The sequence below is a fragment of the Pseudochaenichthys georgianus genome, chromosome 3 (genome assembly GCF_902827115.2).
Source record: "Pseudochaenichthys georgianus chromosome 3, fPseGeo1.2, whole genome shotgun sequence".
Lineage (NCBI taxonomy): Eukaryota > Metazoa > Chordata > Actinopteri > Perciformes > Channichthyidae > Pseudochaenichthys > Pseudochaenichthys georgianus.
In genome coordinates this window covers 26,752,278-26,768,501 of record NC_047505.1, presented here as the reverse complement: position 1 = coordinate 26,768,501, position 16,224 = coordinate 26,752,278, and the positions used below count along the sequence as shown (strand labels likewise).

General features: G+C 41.2%; 1 protein-coding gene across 1 annotated transcript; it reads right to left on the bottom strand.

Moving 5' to 3' along the window:
* On the bottom strand, positions 1 to 15,885 carry LOC117465299 (WASP homolog-associated protein with actin, membranes and microtubules). Its single transcript, XM_034108211.2, has 11 exons — positions 15,204 to 15,885; positions 11,559 to 11,732; positions 10,549 to 10,699; positions 9,999 to 10,168; positions 8,022 to 8,223; positions 6,181 to 6,365; positions 5,599 to 5,685; positions 5,385 to 5,480; positions 4,451 to 4,847; positions 3,908 to 4,050; positions 1 to 3,079 (listed from the first exon to the last, which is right to left on the bottom strand). Exons 1-11 carry the CDS (start codon positions 15,789 to 15,791, stop codon positions 2,927 to 2,929), a joined length of 2,346 nt encoding a protein of 781 aa, XP_033964102.1. The 5' UTR covers positions 15,792 to 15,885; the 3' UTR covers positions 1 to 2,926.
* Positions 15,886 to 16,224: the final 339 nt, after the last annotated feature.

The following is a 16,224-nucleotide window of genomic DNA, read 5'->3' as shown; positions in this document are numbered from 1 at the left end:
CACAGAAAGTAAAAGAACCGAGTGGTTATCAAAAGTGTTGTTTAATTTTGAGAAAATGTTCTGCTTCACTCTTCAGTCTTTACACCACATTAATACTGTGAACGGAATTAAATCAAATTAATACAATAAACAAAACGAAGAAATGTCGCTAAATATTTGCAAACTTAAATCCTATAGCGTTAATAACAATTTAACATCCTCAACTAAGACAGTTGACTGACTTATGAGCTAAATATCAGCAAGAAGACATGCTCATTGTGAGCATGTTAGCATGCTAGATTTAGCTTCAAGCACTGCTCTTGGGGTTATAATTGTCATTGTGGGCAAAAAAACACGATGCTGCATTCCTGTGGTGCACACTTTAAATCAGCATCAGGAGTAATGTTAACAGCAGCAACACAAACTCCCGAGGAGAATGATATGGCCTTGGTTGTATTTTTGGAAATGTTGTAAAACAAAACATCATGTAGGCTAGGCATCATGTCACTTTTCAGACTTTATATTGACTATGAATTAATTAAATGAAAGATAGGTGAAAATCAATAACTATGATATCCCTAACTTTGTCTTACATCAAATCATCAATCACATTGAAATGAATACAGAAGCAGTGATGCAGCTCTGTGGTTCATGTCTGTCTCTCACGGCTCATTGTGTGACTGGTGATGAGTGGGCGAGTTGGTGAAACATCATTAAGAGACTGTGCTGCTCTGTACATGTGTCTGAGAGAAAGAGACTTTCCTGTTGCCATGGTTACAGGCTGCGGAATTTCATGTTGATGGTCTGGTTCCATCTGAGTGCCCGCCAGGTATGTCTTCAACAAGGTGAATGACCCGTCTTCCACCTGACTCACCTGGATGATGGGGACAAATGGCCGCGGCAGGGGGCCGCAGCCCTGAAACCATGACGATGTTAGAGAGCGTTACTCCCTCTGCCAGCAGCTGCTCTCTAAAGCACTCACAGAAGGATAAAGCCGTCACAACTGGCTGGGGTGTCTGAGCTGTCACTGCAGGAGAGAGATATGGGAGTGACGGCTGTCGGGATCACAATATGAGTCATCATCATCATCATCATCATCATCATGTGGGCGTCAAATCTGCCAGGGCACACTCAGCGGAGGTTCACCGGCACAGGTTCATACGACACCTTTTAGATGGTGTGACTCATTTAAAGAAGGCGGGTTTCATTTCGCTGCAGGCGCAGATCAGGAAACACCGCGAACCATCGTCAGGATAAGATCTGAGGCAGACAGATTTTCAATGGGAAAGGAAACGCTAACCGTCTGTGATTATGATCCAATGTGTCTCATTTATTTTTTGAAACTCAGGAGTACAAGTTCAGCCGCAGCCCTTATCAGCCCATCTGCTACACACTGTTTCATATCTTTGCAGTGATTAAACATTTTGTCGGCAAACCATGAAATACTGTTTGCCCTACAGTATTGTAAGTTGCGTACATAATACATCAAAGGCTTGTCTTTTCAGGTAAGTGCTGTGTCAAAGGTTCAAAAGGTTAAAAAATGTCTCAGCAGATTTAACTGTTGGGGAATAATTTGTTTAGGTATTCAACCTTCGACACAGTTCATAATTTTCTCCTTTCCCATGGCATAGTTCTACGGCCTTGGGTATTGCTGCTATCTCTCTTTAGGAGGAGCAGCTTGGGCGCATTGTTGTTGCCAGTCTGACAGAGCACAAGCCGCCATGAGGTAGTTTACTGTTCAGGGACGAAGGTTCCCTGGCGCACATTTATTCCTATGGACGAGAGCTCTAGTTAGATTCAGGGTCCATATTTGTTTAGTCTCACTGATGAAGAATGTTGATTATTACACTCCGAACTAGTTAAAACATCGAGCTGCAGAAGAGTTCTTGAGAATTAGTTTGGCAACCGCTGTGTCAACTCGTGACACAGCACCTGTTTTGTCAATTCTCCGGCCGTAACTCCAAATAAACCGTCAGTGTTTGCCATCAAAGCTCCAGCTCTCCTCGTGCCTCTGAGTCCCGACTACATTGCTACAGAAGTTTCCCCCACAATTTATAGACGGAGCCTTGTACATGACCTAATTTGTATAATTAGAGGATGTATTGATTATTAAAAAAGGTATAGTCTTGTGGTCACAATATTTCTTATGGCATCAAAGAGGAAGACATTACAATTTCACTTAAATTAACCCATACATTTCTAAAAAAAAGAGATGAGAGAAAAGTGCATCAAAAGCCTGGGTACAAACAATGACGTCGACAAAGACATGAAGGCTGTAAATAGTTAACAGTGCTGCACTTCATATGTTTAGTTATATGCAAAAACTACAAAGCTCAGTTAGCTGCAGCCCTTTTGGGTCTGGTAACACACAAAAACAATTGTTCAGATTTCATTACATTCAAAAATAATTCAAATGAGCCTAGTTTAGACTCTTTAATGTGGGAAACTGAGTATTTGTGACAGTGTACTTGTGAAGCACAGGCTTCCACTGCTGTGTGCCGTCTCACAAGGCCTTTAGGCGGCAACTTGGGAGGAATTCAATCCTTTGCACACTGTACTACACTGCGCTGCTTTTCTCCTTAATGAGCGCTGAAACACAACGCCTCATTTGCTCAGTTCTGGATTTCTGCAAACCTGCAGCTTTTAAGAAGACTAAATCCTGATTCTGCCACTAGCTGCTTGGTTGGATGTGAGCGATTCTGGATGTATTACAACATCTCGGGGCTATTTTGAAAAGTGCAATGTTAAAGTTAAAGTGGCGTAATCCCATCCGTGTCTAAGAGGAAGCTTTTCTGTGAACATTTGGCAGCAACATAAGCTGTAGTTCAGAACCATCAAGCAAACAGAGAGGGGGTAATGTTGAAAAACTGTGTGTGTGTGTGTGTGTGTGTGTGTGTGTGTGTGTGTGTGTGTGTGTGTGTGTGTGTGTGTGTGTGTGTGTGTGTGTTCAGCTGTCCCAGTCAGTGCTTTGTGTCTCGTCTTCCCTGTCGTCAGAGTCAGAGTCGGCTGCAACCTTCTTCATCCTCATCATGGCGGCTTTGATGCTGCGCTCCAGCTCGTTCGCTTCGCTCGTCGGTACTTCTCCATGTGCAGGAACCATCTACAATACAACAAGTTGGTGGTTCAAGCATTTACATCTCTGAAAACTGAAATCAATATACTTTTTACTGCAAAAGATATTTTGACATATTGGTAAAGCCCTGGTGTAAAAAATAACATTGAAGATAGCTTTGATCTGATGCAGCTACATACATTCCAGCGGTTATTAACGTTACGACTGCTGTGTCCGCTGCTGCCTATATAAAGGTCAGCGTTTACACTTGATAGTCGGCATAGGAAAATATAGGATTTGATCACAAAACTCAACACAAAACACTCACAATAACTTGTTGAGTGAGTTCAATCTGCAGGATAATTGTGAATACCAACACCAGTGGCAAAACAGCTTGTATAAATGGTAGAGAATGAGAGCCTGATTTATGGAATGCAGGAATTATCTTCTAAGAAACACACAAAATATATATATATTTTTTTGTTGTATTGATTTCTTATTACCTTATTTAACGTTTTACAACTAAGAAAGACTTTCAATGAGAAATAAAGTTGTCCGTCATGCAATAAAAAATGTGTTTCATGACAAAATGTAAGGTAAAGTGTGATTTATGGTGAGGATGTTTTAAGTATGCTTTAATGATTATTTGCATTATGTCGAAAGTCAGAATTATTATGGCTCGGGTAATCTTGAAATTAAATGTTTGCATCGTCCCAGGACTATATGCTAGTTTTTTAAAGAAAAACTAACCTTCAGAGTTCTTGTGATGACCATACATACAGTATCTGTGCAACAGGCTGAGATCAGTCAATATATTGGCCTGGCTGAGATGTGAACCTAGCTGAGTGTGGATCTCTGCTCTTCAAAACATCTCACCTTCTTCAGGGTGACTCCAAGTCTGATGAAAGACATCAGAGTGCTCCTCGTGTCTCCAGCAGGGGACGCTGTCTTTGGAGAGGAGACCTTTTTAAGCTGAATCTGTCCACGCTGCAATGAGGCCAACACTTCATCCATTGTTCCTGCAGTAATACAGCAATAAAGGAAAACACATACTTTATGATAAATGAAGAAGCTGGACGTGAATAAAGTACTGTCTCTGCGTCTGAACATTTTGACTTTACTACACTGCGATTTTTGGAGAAACAACATCGTCTTGAATGGCTTAGAAAACATTAAGTGCTGTTGGACCACACACACACACACACACACACACACACACACACACACACACACACACACACACACACACACACACACACACACACACACACACACACACACACACACACACACACACACACACACACACACACACCACACACACACACACACACACACACACACACCACACACACACACACACACACACACACACACACACACACACACACACACACACACACACACACACACACACACCTAAATTTTGTTTGAGCGTGATCTTGGCTTGAAAAGGATGGTCCTCTTTTTCACTGAGAGGCATCGGTGTGTCTTCAGAGGAAGGTGAAGCTTTGACAAGTGGAGGAAGGAAAGCGGGGGGAAGTGGAGGAGGGGGAGGTGGAGGAGGAGGAGGAGGAGGAGGAGGTGCAGTGGGGGGGGAAGTCGCTGCAGGTGGCGGTGCAGCGAAGATTTGGACAGGGATGTCTTGAGGCTGCTTTTTCTTGGGTGTTTTATTGCGTCTGGGTGCAGGCCGGACAGGGGGGGGGCCCTCGGGGGGGCCCAGGCTGATGATGGACAGAGGCTGGGAGGAACACGGCCCCTCGGTGGGAGACATCCTGGACTGAGGAGTCTTCTGGATGTACTGGCCATGTCGCCTCTTGAAAAAGACGAAGAGAGGGAGAATGTTTTTTAGAGGACATTGTGTTGTCTTATGTTCTGAGAGCGGCACAACAACACGCAGTGTAATGTTCTCCTGTTTTAAATAGCTCTCACAATGACTTGAGTTTAAACTGAAATGACAGACTGTGCAAACACGCACGCACTGAAAAAACTCTGAAAGTTATATTCTTTACTCACTGATGCTTGAGGAACCTCAGGAACGCCAAAGTCATTAAAAGGCATCCTGAGGTGATCATGAAAGTCTGAACTAAACATCATGGCATGCACTGTAAACACTGGCTGACTGTTGTTGAAACGGTTTTTTTAAATGTATTTAATTGAATACTTTTTTTTCTACTTCATTGTTTGTATTTGGAAATAGGTTATTTCGGTTGATACCAAAAATGTATTGAGAACCGATACCACGCCCTACTACCAAGGCACTGGGGTTGAGCAGCTAATAACTACATTTTGAGATAAACCGTGTCTTAAGCCTCTGGGGTTTCATTGAGCAGAGGCAATGACAGAGCCTGACCTCTCTGAAGGATCGTAATCTGCTCAGAGTTTTCTCTCGCTCCTCGTCCACCCACTCTTTCCTCTTCTGGTCCTCCTCTTTCCTCTTCTCTCGTTTCTGCGGACAACAGAGGGAGACAGTGAGAGATATAAGGAAAAAAAAGGCGTAATTTGCATCGTTTTCTGCCAACGTTTCAAGCTGCTCTGTTGATTGATTGGTTGCCATGGGGACGTACCATGTGGACATGATGATGCTGGTTGAAGAGTAATGAGCTCTGCTTGGCGGGAAGCTGCTTCCGCTCCTGGGCCTCCATGCACTGATCCTAACAACACACAAACATCCCACACTCAAAAGTACATAGGATTATTTAATTACAGTTTGACATCTAAATGTATAAGAAGTTAACTGCAGTAAAACTGATAACAGTGGGCAAATAACGCCTCAGTTATTAAGGTTTTTGAAATATTACAATGTTGCTCTTTTTTGCTGCTTTTTGAAATATTCATGCCTTTTGATATCTGTGGGTGCTTCCTGGGAGCCTCTAACTAACCAGGGGATTCTTTACACTTTGTTCTGAGCAATAAAATGTTTTAGTCTTTTTAAATCGGACACCAAGCCAGCAACAAGAGAAAATGCCAATTGCAGCAACTGTGCTTCAATTACTCTGCTAAAAATAAATCAGTAAGGAAAATAAAACATTTAAAGCAATGAGCTGTGACGTGATGGAGTGAGGAACATGCCACCAACGTATTTTATTAACATTTAAATGTATTGTATTATCTGCTATTTAAAAATCTGACTCGGTCGTTGCCCGCACCTTTTTGTTTCGGAGGTAAGCTCTCCGGGAACAGATGCCGCCTCTCTTGGTCTCCAAGGTCTGCAGCCGTTGTTTGAGCTGAGTGAGAGCGGGGGGGTCTTTCTGTTGAACACCTGGGTGGAACAAGCTGTGCAGCTCCTCTGTATCCTCACACACATCATAGTACACCACCTCGTCCTTCAGCTCTACAAAACAAAGGAAATACCATCACTCAAGACTCACCGTTAACCTGTTCAACCGCTGCTCTTTAAACTCACTCAAGTGTAACTCCGACACCTTCACGACTGCTTTCTATAGTTTTAAACAGAGATGACATTATGCTCAGTGATGTCAAAATGTGCTACGTCTATTTAAAACTTTGTACACCAATATGCCAACAAGCTCAGAAGCTGTGATGTAAACCACAGTCGTGCAGGTTAAACTGTACAGGCACATCACAATCAGATCATTTTCCTGATTTGATGGTAAACTTACTTCTGAAACAAGTAAGAAGTAAACATCATTTTATTTATAGGGTGTTATGAAAGCCTGATAAATGCAGGTAGATCTCTGCTTGAATAATCCACCTAGACTAGGTTTCAAAGGGTCTTGCAGATTGATTTCAGTGAAGTTTAATTACTTCATTTAATTACTGACGAGCTGCATATAACTTGTAATGTTCAAGTTAATCTGAAAGTACAGCTCATTTTGGTTTCGATGTTTACATGCATACAAAAAAACAGGTCATCTGCGTTAGCTGTGAAAAACTAAGATTTCTTATTAATTATTCATATTTTCAAACAAGTAGTTGGAAAAAAACACCTTGCCCACTGAGGAGCATTTTATTTACCGTGTAAACTCCGTTAAAAGGCTCGTTAAATTCAGCAGCCTCCGTGGATTCAAACATCTCATATTTTCTGTCAGCTGTCCTGAAGCTTTGTTTACCGAGCAACTGGTAGAGGACACCTTGCCACTTTTATGTAGGGATAATAAACTGAAGTTGAAGTAAAAGACACAGAACACAACTTGGAAGCCAACGACAGATGTCCCAGGAGGAGCAATTAGGAAATGATTTCCATGCACAAAATATGTCCCCGAAGAAAACCAGTGTACAAGACACCGAGGAACCCCTGTGCATCATAATATAATCCAGTCCTGTAATAAATATGTCTCACAAAAGTGTAGTGCGACATTATATTGTAAGGTGTGAGGAAAAAATATACAAAAAACACAGAGATGTGGCATTTCATGTCAACATCAAAATGTTTTCCCTCTTACAGGTTTTTAAACTGACACGCTCCTCCGCCTTCTTAGAGTCATAACTGCTTAAACATCAAACAAACGCATAAACATCCATAAATCCCAAAAGAAACCTCCTGCAGAAACCAGGAGCTGCTTCACTTTATTAATCTGATACATGCCTGAGAGTAATCACATTTTAACTTCACTTCAGTATTAAGTACTTCAGTGATAGTTTGTACATGCATGGGTACAGTGACAACAGGAACAGTTGTTGAGTGACCCTTCAGCTAGAGTAGGGCTGTCATACTGCAAAGCATTACCTTGTTCGAGTGCAGCCATCCACTCTTTGACTGCCTTGAATTTAAATACAGATGGAGACATTTGTGTGTTTGTGTGAGGGCCGTTTTCTTTTTCCAATTACAGTTTCACAGTGTGAGAACATCTTGAGCCTTCTCTCAGTATCTTGTGCTGAAGCTTCTGCCATTATGTTTTCTTTAATGAAAACGTTTTAATAAATACCCCCTTGTCAAAATTACACTTTTTTGATAAGGGTTGTAAACTGAAGTACTGTATAGGACATCCCTGTGATCCCCTGTGTGTTCATGTCATGTGTCGTCTACCTTTAATCTGCCGCTGCACCGTCTCTATCTGAGCCACCAGCAGCTGCTCCTCGTTCTTCAGGATCTCAAACTTGGTGTCGTACAGTTCGAGTTGGGTTTCATAAAATCTTATCTCCAGCTGGTCCACTGTGTCCTGCTGCTGCCCGTCCTCAGATCTGGGATCAGTTCTGTGGCTCTGGACTCTGCCAGACAGGCTGCCCAGCTGCACCGCAACAACACACACAGGTCAGAGGATCACACTTGCTGCTCTGTGTTGTACAGACTAATAACAACTTAAAATGCTTGCTTATTGACCATTTTCTAAAGTCACATCATGAGTTGTGGATGATTTAGCTGCTGGTTTTCATTCATTTTAGTAAGCAAATAACTTGAAGCGACTTGAAACTTGGTGGTTATCTCTCAAAGAGAGATGTGGAGGAGGTGGCAAGCAGGGGCTGTTTTAAAATAAAACTGGTGCGTTGAAATACACCTTGATAACGACAATAAGTACATTTTTAACATTTTAAGGGTGGCAACCAAAAAATCTATAACAAGGAAGTGGATGAGCCAAGAGGTCCCGACAGAGGGAGAGTGGATGGACGTGATTCATCAGATATATATAATGGAAAAGTTGACATATGCACTGAGACTACAGAGTGGAACATTTGAGAAGAGGTGGAAGCGATGGCGTGACCTGGTGAGGCCCACAAGGCCAGATTTTGTTTAGCTTAAAAAAAAGGAGGATTGCTTAATGACTGTTAAAGAGCTCATCCCTGTTGTGATGTCTTTTGTCTTTTTTTTCCTTGTCTACGTATATGTCTGTTTGTTAACCTGTAAGGAATGAAAAATAAAAAGATAATTACAAAAAAAAAGAAATACACCTTGAATGGATTTGACTTTAGACTCAACTCTAAACTATTTTGTGAAAGAATATCTTAAACATAATCTTATTCAAGACATCTCCGTTTGTTATTTTTTGCCTTGAGATTTAAAGCCGTGTAAAACGGAAAAGTGTTTTAAATGAGCCGGATATATTCTCTTCATTGTGTGTTGATGGTTGCTTTTCCTGTCTGTTGTGTTTAATTTATGTTTAAACTAACTGTTATGCTGTCTCTGCCAGGGTTTCCCTCAAACAACATACAGTATTTCTGAAGCGACTTCCTGCCTGGTAAAATAAATAATAATAAAAATATTGCTTGAGTGTCCTTAAACTCGATAACAAGGGCATTATAAAAATAATCTCTGCTATAACCTTGATAACCTTTCAAGACAGTTTTGTATCCACATCGTGATGCAACACACAGAAACCAAGGTAGGAGAGTTATGTTAAGGTTTTCTGACATGTAGTTAATGAGCAGGCACAATAAAAGTAGGTGTATTTCCATAGGTGTGGCGTACTGATCTAATTTTTCAATGCTCACACACATCTGTGTCTGTGAGGGCTCCTGGTGAGTTCACTGTGGTAGATACTGCCGGCATCCTGACTTTCAAAGAGCTGACATGGATGAATAATGCAGCCACATTAAGGTGAAGCTGCTGAAGGTGTTCTTTACAAAAAGTGAAAATATGCAGCATGACACCCTACGGTAGAAAGTAGCTTGTTGTGGTCTACCCAAAATAATGTGATCCTCACATTAGAGTACGGCCCCTGAACTCACAGATATGCAGATACAGTAGCTGGCACGTTCGAGAATGTAAATAGACTCAGATGCACTGACTTATTCATGCATGCAGGTTTTGGGGGTGCATCAGGGGACAATTCTGTGTTTTATAAATAGATCAAAGGACAGATATTCACATCAGACTTGCATACCAAGTGGAAGATTCACTGTGTCACATCTCTACAGACATACCGTTACAAGAGATAAATGACAGATGGATCTGAATAACAAATAAAGCCTTTCAACTGTCCAGCTGATACACCATTGTGGATTATGCTGATGCTACCAGAACCATTACAAAAAAAACCTGGGGATTATGGTTGTTTACAAAATGTACCATTTCTCTGATGCCGTTTTTCTTGCGGTTCAGGCACATCTCTTTAGCTCTCATATGCTGCAGGGTTTCTTTGGCCAAGAGGAAGCGCAGTTGCTCCAGTCTGGGAGCTGCAGATGCCCAGGCAGCCGCTCCAAAACGAGCCTTGTCCCCCTCCATCTGCTTTGACATACCTGGATATTAAATCACAAAGCTCTGTTATGTCTGCATCGCACAAAGCAAGCTTATATTAGCAGCTACAAATCCAAATGGATACTTTTACAAAGTAAAATCTAATCAATTGGAGGTGTACACAGAATTACAGCAGCCATAAAATACGGTTTTGAGTTTTCTAATCTACATTCCCTGACCTATTTCCTTTAAAATGAATATGAAAATCTGTATTTGTGTGGACTTCAATATGAGATAACTTTTATAAAATCTCATAAATATGTTGTTTGCTGTTGCAGTGCAACTAGGGACTCTGAGTGCACTTCATTTCCTGTGCTGAAGAAAGACACATAAAGTCATAAATTCATACATAAATAAGAGAAATAAACATAGCAACTTATACCAGCCAGAGCTTTTGAAGTCTGTGCAAAGTAGGTGACGGTGATGTCCTGAATCGAGGCGACTGCGTCTTCTGCTTTCGTTCTCCACTCCTCCGCCTCCTTCTCCAGAGCTTCAATTCTCTTAGGACCCAAGTCCTCAAACTCTAAAGACTTCTGCAGAGCCAGAAAGACATTGGACAGTTTTACACTCTGGGAATCAAAGCAGGCTTCTGGCAGACACTTTAATTTAAGTTTATTGTTGAAGTTTGTTTACACATTCTGCTTGAATGCAACACAAAAATAATGTAATATGTCAATCACTCCACCAACACATGTGTACAGTTATACGACAAGACCACGATGTAGAGTGGGATAGATGAAGCCGCTCAATCCTTACACCAGCACAGCTACACATAGCTAAGACTGAAAGGGAACTGCAGTGATCACTGAATGAAATCTAGTCCGTACTGGGATTCCAACTGTTAATAACCATTTATTAACGTGAAAATCTAGGAAAATACAACTAATGTCGACTGTTATAATGTCCAGGTATAAGCTAAAACATGTCCCTATATTGTTCTTATATATCTAATCTAAATATGTTGTTATATGTAATCAATATTGGGAATGGACTACTTTATGAACTTTTTTCAATATATCTTGACTTGTGGACTGTGCACAGTCTGGAGTTATTGGAAGTGTTTGGAAAGAAAGAAGGCTGCAAATTAGTGGTTACACAGTGATACAAATAGTGGGAGGAACTGTGAGCGTATACCACAAGTACTGGCATCTTTAAGCAGTTACATAAGTTTGACAATGTTCTTTGGCTATAAAGGTGTATTTGCATAACATTTGGCAAAAGCTGTCTGCAGATATTTTGCCTCGAGCTGAGGATGTTCCAAAAACCTTTCATTTATGTGCGTTAACACTTCAATTAATAAGATATTCAGTCATTCGTTTTACAAAAAACACATCTATATGAATTTACCACATCCTAAAAAGGCATTGCTGCTAACTAGATGTCTTTATTTACCAGGATCTCCATCTTGTAGAGGCAGGCCAGCTCTCTCATGTCCCTGAAAGGCTGCAGCAGGTACTGGAAGAAGGTGGTAGCCACGGTGACCAGGTCCTGGTATGCCTCGTCCTCTTCCTCGTAGATACACAGCAGCGCCACCATTCGGTCTACACTGCCATGACGCTGCAGGAGCTGCAACATGGAAGACATAAACACCATTAGCTGGGTTTATTCTGAACCCACAGCCGAGCTTTGCTCTATGCGCCTTTTCGTATAGCAGTATATACAGTGGGGCAAAAAAGTATTTAGTCAGCCACCAATTGTGCAAGTTCTCCCACTTAAAAAGATGAGAGGCCTGTAATTTTCATCCTAGGTATACCTCAACTATGAGAGACAAAATGAAAAAAAAAAAAATCCAGAAAATCACATTGTCTGATTTTTAAAGAATTTATTTGCAAATTATGGTGGGAAATAAGTATTTGGTCAATAACAAAAGTTCATCTCAATACTTTGTTATATACCCTTTGTTGGCAATGACAGAGGTCAAACGTTTTCTGTAAATCTTCACAAGGTTTTCACACACTGTTGCTGGTATTTTGGCCCATTCCTCCATGCAGATCTCCTCTAGAGCAGTGATGTTTTGGGGCCCTCCAAAGATGTTCTATGGGGTTGAGATCTGGAGACTGGCTAGGCCACTCCAGGACCTTGAAATGCTTCTTACGAAGCCACTCCTTTGTTGCCCGGGCGGTGTGTTTGGGATCATTGTCATACTGAAAGACCCAGCCACGTTTCATCTTCAATGCCCTTGCTGATGGAAGGAGGTTGTCACTCAAAATCTCACGATACATGGCCCCATTCATTCTTTCCTTTACACGGATCAGCCGTCCTGGTCCCTTTGCAGAAAAACAGCCCCAAAGCATGATGTTTACACCCCCATGTTTCACAGTAGGTATGGTGTTCTTTGGATGCAACTCAGCATTCTTTCTCCTCCAAACACGTCTAGTTGAGTTTTTACCAAAAAGTTCTATTTTGGTTTCATCTGACCATATGACATTCTCCCAATCCTCTTCTGGATCATCTAAATGCTCTCTAGCAAACTTCAGACGGGCCTGGACATGTACTGGCTTAAGCAGGGGGACACGTCTGGCACTGCAGGATTTGAGTCCCTGGCGGCGTAGTGCGTTACTGATGGTAGCCTTTGTTACTTTGGTCCCAGCTCTCTGCAGGTCATTGACTCGGTCCCCCCGTGTAGTTCTGGGATTTTTGCTCACCGTTCTTGTGATCATTTTGACCCCACGGGGTGAGATCTTGCGTGGAGCCCCAGATCGAGGGAGATTATCAGTGGTCTTGTATGTCTTCCATTTTCTAATAATTGCTCCCACAGTTGATTTCTTCACACCAAGCTGCTTACCTATTGCAGATTCAGTCTTCCAGCCTGGTGCAGGTCTACAATCTTGTTTCTGGTGTCCTTTGACAGCTCTTTGGTCTTGGCCACAGTGGAGTTTGGAGTGTGACTGTTTGAGGTTGTGGACAGGTGTCTTTTATACTGATAACGAGTTCAAACAGGTGCCATTAATACAGTTAACAAGTGGAGGACAGAGGAGGCTCTTAAAGAAAAAGTTACAGGTCTGTGAGAGCCAGACATCTTGTTTGTTTGTAGGTGACCAAATACTTATGTTACCGAGGAATTTACCAATTAATTCATTAAAAATCCTACAATGTGATTTCCTGGATTCTTTCCCCCCATTTTGTCTCTCATAGTTGAAGTGTACCTAGGATGAAAATTACAGGCCTCTCTCATCTTTTTAAGTGGGAGAACTTGCACAATTGGTGGCTGACTAAATACTTTTTGCCCCATTGTAAGTATATTATAATAATATAACAGTCAATATACAAGTCATTTGAGAATACACCTTCATAACCGTGACGGCTTAAGGTTGAGCTAAGAAGTCAGAGGTTGGCAGTTGTCATTTCTCAGACATTGAAGTCAAACAAATGTGTCTCATCAAATCTGATACCATTATCAAGAGCATATATCAAGGGTTTCAAGTGATGAGACCTTGTGTTCACCCAGGTCAGGTTGATCAATAACTGAAAAGTTGTCAGGTAAACGAAACAACGCGGTTCAAAAATGTAGGTTTGAATGACGGAATACGTAGAAATACAGATAGATTTATTTTTATTTTTTTTAAAGGTCATGTAATTTCCTCAGATTTTTTGAAGATACTCAACCTGTGCAATATAATTCACTACTTGTGTATGCACTAGAGGGCGACATTATAAGACTTAACTGTAAAATAAAGTTCAAATAAAGTCCAACATCATCAAGCCATGACCTCAGATCTGCTCTCTGGCACAGTGTCAACAAAGCATCATATGATCTAAAAGGTGGTTTAACTGCATCAGTGTTTATTTTGTATGCAATCTTTAAAAGCATTAGTTGTAGAGATTTTGCTGATCCTGTGTAGCTGACTGGATTGTGTACTTATCTTAAGTAAACAAAAGGGTGAGGATGGGTGGGTCAAGTTACATTTCTGTGGACAAATCACTTAAAGGGTCAATAATCACAGTCTGAAAGAGAAACAGTGATGGTGGTGTTGCAACATCTTAAGCTTTGAATACACACAAACAGGAAATATTTGCTGTGTCATAGTAGACGTGTAACACCACTGTGTTGTGCTACTCCTGTAGAGAAATATTCATAAGAAAATCATTAATGGAAATACAGTCAAGCTTTTCAGAGGTTTCTTTTACTAAATCTTTCAATAAATCCTCACAAAATCTTCTTTCTTTTAGTATAACTTTTAGAAATGTAACGTTCCTTCAGATAATATCAGTGTGGCTTGTCTACATGTATTTTTGACAGCCTCAAAGAAAGCTTCTAATACTTCTACACGTGTTTGCCTTGGTGTACAGAGGCAATAAATGCAGAAGAAAACATGGAGAAACTGAAATAGAGTGAAGTCTATTTATATCCTATATTATAAGAGCAAAACGGCATAAAATGACAGGTGTTTACTTTTTAAATAAAACTTGTTAATAAAAAATAGTTGGTGCCCTAAAAATAAAAAGTATGTGCTCCACGCTACAAAAGTGCTGAATTGTCAAGCAAAAATATTCCTTTAAGAAAAAGTCCTACTCTTTAAGTGTATAATTGCAATGCTGCCTTGATTCAGAGTCAATGGGTCTCATGACATGAAAGCTAGAAAATAACTTCGGAATGAAAACGGCACATTTTATAATAATAACAGTCATATGATATAGAAGGTGGACAAAAATCCACATGATATCGAAGCAAGTGATCTGCAAAGAAAAAAGGGGAGAAGCCAATACACAATAGGTGTGTCTTATTCATCCAGCGCAGTCATAATATCAGTAATGGATTAGGATTCAATCGTCAACATGACTTGAAAGAAATTAAAAAGAACATCGACAAAATATTCAAATAAAAATAGAAGCACTTAAATCGAATCCTACGTGTTCAGTACAATAAAATACAATGATGCATTCATTCGGAGTTTAAGTCACACCGACTGTGTATCACAGGGCAGCTCGATGGGAGCCGTGACCGTCTATCTTTGCCAGGCTTGTGAATACTGCTACCTGCCATCGATGTGAAGCACCTGTGGCTCATTGATCCCTCACCTGTCACACCCCCCTCACCTGTCGCACGTGACCCTTGGCCCTCGACATCTCCTCCTGCATGCTCTTCCTCTTGAACTCCAGCAGATTTTCAAAGTACTCCTCAACATCCCGCTCATCCTGCGTGAACAACGTGTCGAGCACTATCTTTCTTCCGCACACGTCAATAGCAGTGCTGAAGTATTTCTCCAGTTTCCTGCACGGCGTGTCTGTATCCCTCTCCTTATCATCATCCTCCCCGGGACCTCCTGACCTGCTGCGACTCAGGAAGAGCAGGTCCCAAATGTTGCCTTGCTCAAACTCTGATAAGTCCGGGAAGCAGTGTGCCAAGATGTCCGCCACACATGTGAACTGCAGGTGGATGTGTTTGAGGTCGCTGACGGAGAAGAGTCCGGCCCAGCTTACCTGAGGGTCCCCGAAGACCCCCTCAGATCTGCGCTTCTGTCGCTGTAGCGTCCTGTTGTGGCAGGTGACGGCGAACTTACACTCGATGACGCTCCATTGTACAATGAATCCCAGCTTAAACGTCTCCTGTTCTTCAAATATGTTACTTTTCACCGCCACCCACCCATCCAGACTGTCCAAACGCTCAGTTTCTACGTTATTCATCTTATAAACAGCTGTTTCACTTCGGCCCCTGAGAAGCTACTGGCTCTGTTTACAACGTCCGCCATTGGTGTGACGTAAGCCGCATTCAAAGACCTTTGACATATCCGGAACTATCCATCTCACTAGAGCACAACATTTTAAACCATAGATAAATACAATTTATCCCATCTACTTTCAATAAAATAAATTACATAGCATTGTTAAAAAAGTTCAGGATTGCTTGATTTTAAATCATCATTATTAGCTATTTTTGTTCGTTTCCAAGGTACTGAAAGAACAAATTGTGTTATTAACGAGGAGCAGGGAAGGCATCATAATATCCCTGGCAATGTTTTCAACTTCGACCTTTGAATCACATGTTAGGGGAATTCCACCTCCTTAGTAGCAATACATTAAAACTGATACTGGTTTTAAGTTACATGAGTATACACAG

Excerpts from the sequence above, each read along its gene's own strand:
- LOC117465299 (XM_034108211.2), bottom strand. The coding sequence starts at position 15,791 with ATGAATAACGTAGAAACTGAGCGTTTGGACAGTCTGGATGGGTGGGTG. Across the intron at positions 11,733-15,203 it reads CCAAGGGTCACGTGCGACAG|CTCCTGCAGCGTCATGGCAG; the intron begins GTGAGGGGGGTG and ends TCCATGTTGCAG. Across the intron at positions 5,686-6,180 it reads CTTACCTCCGAAACAAAAAG|GATCAGTGCATGGAGGCCCA; the intron begins GTGCGGGCAACG and ends GTGTGTTGTTAG.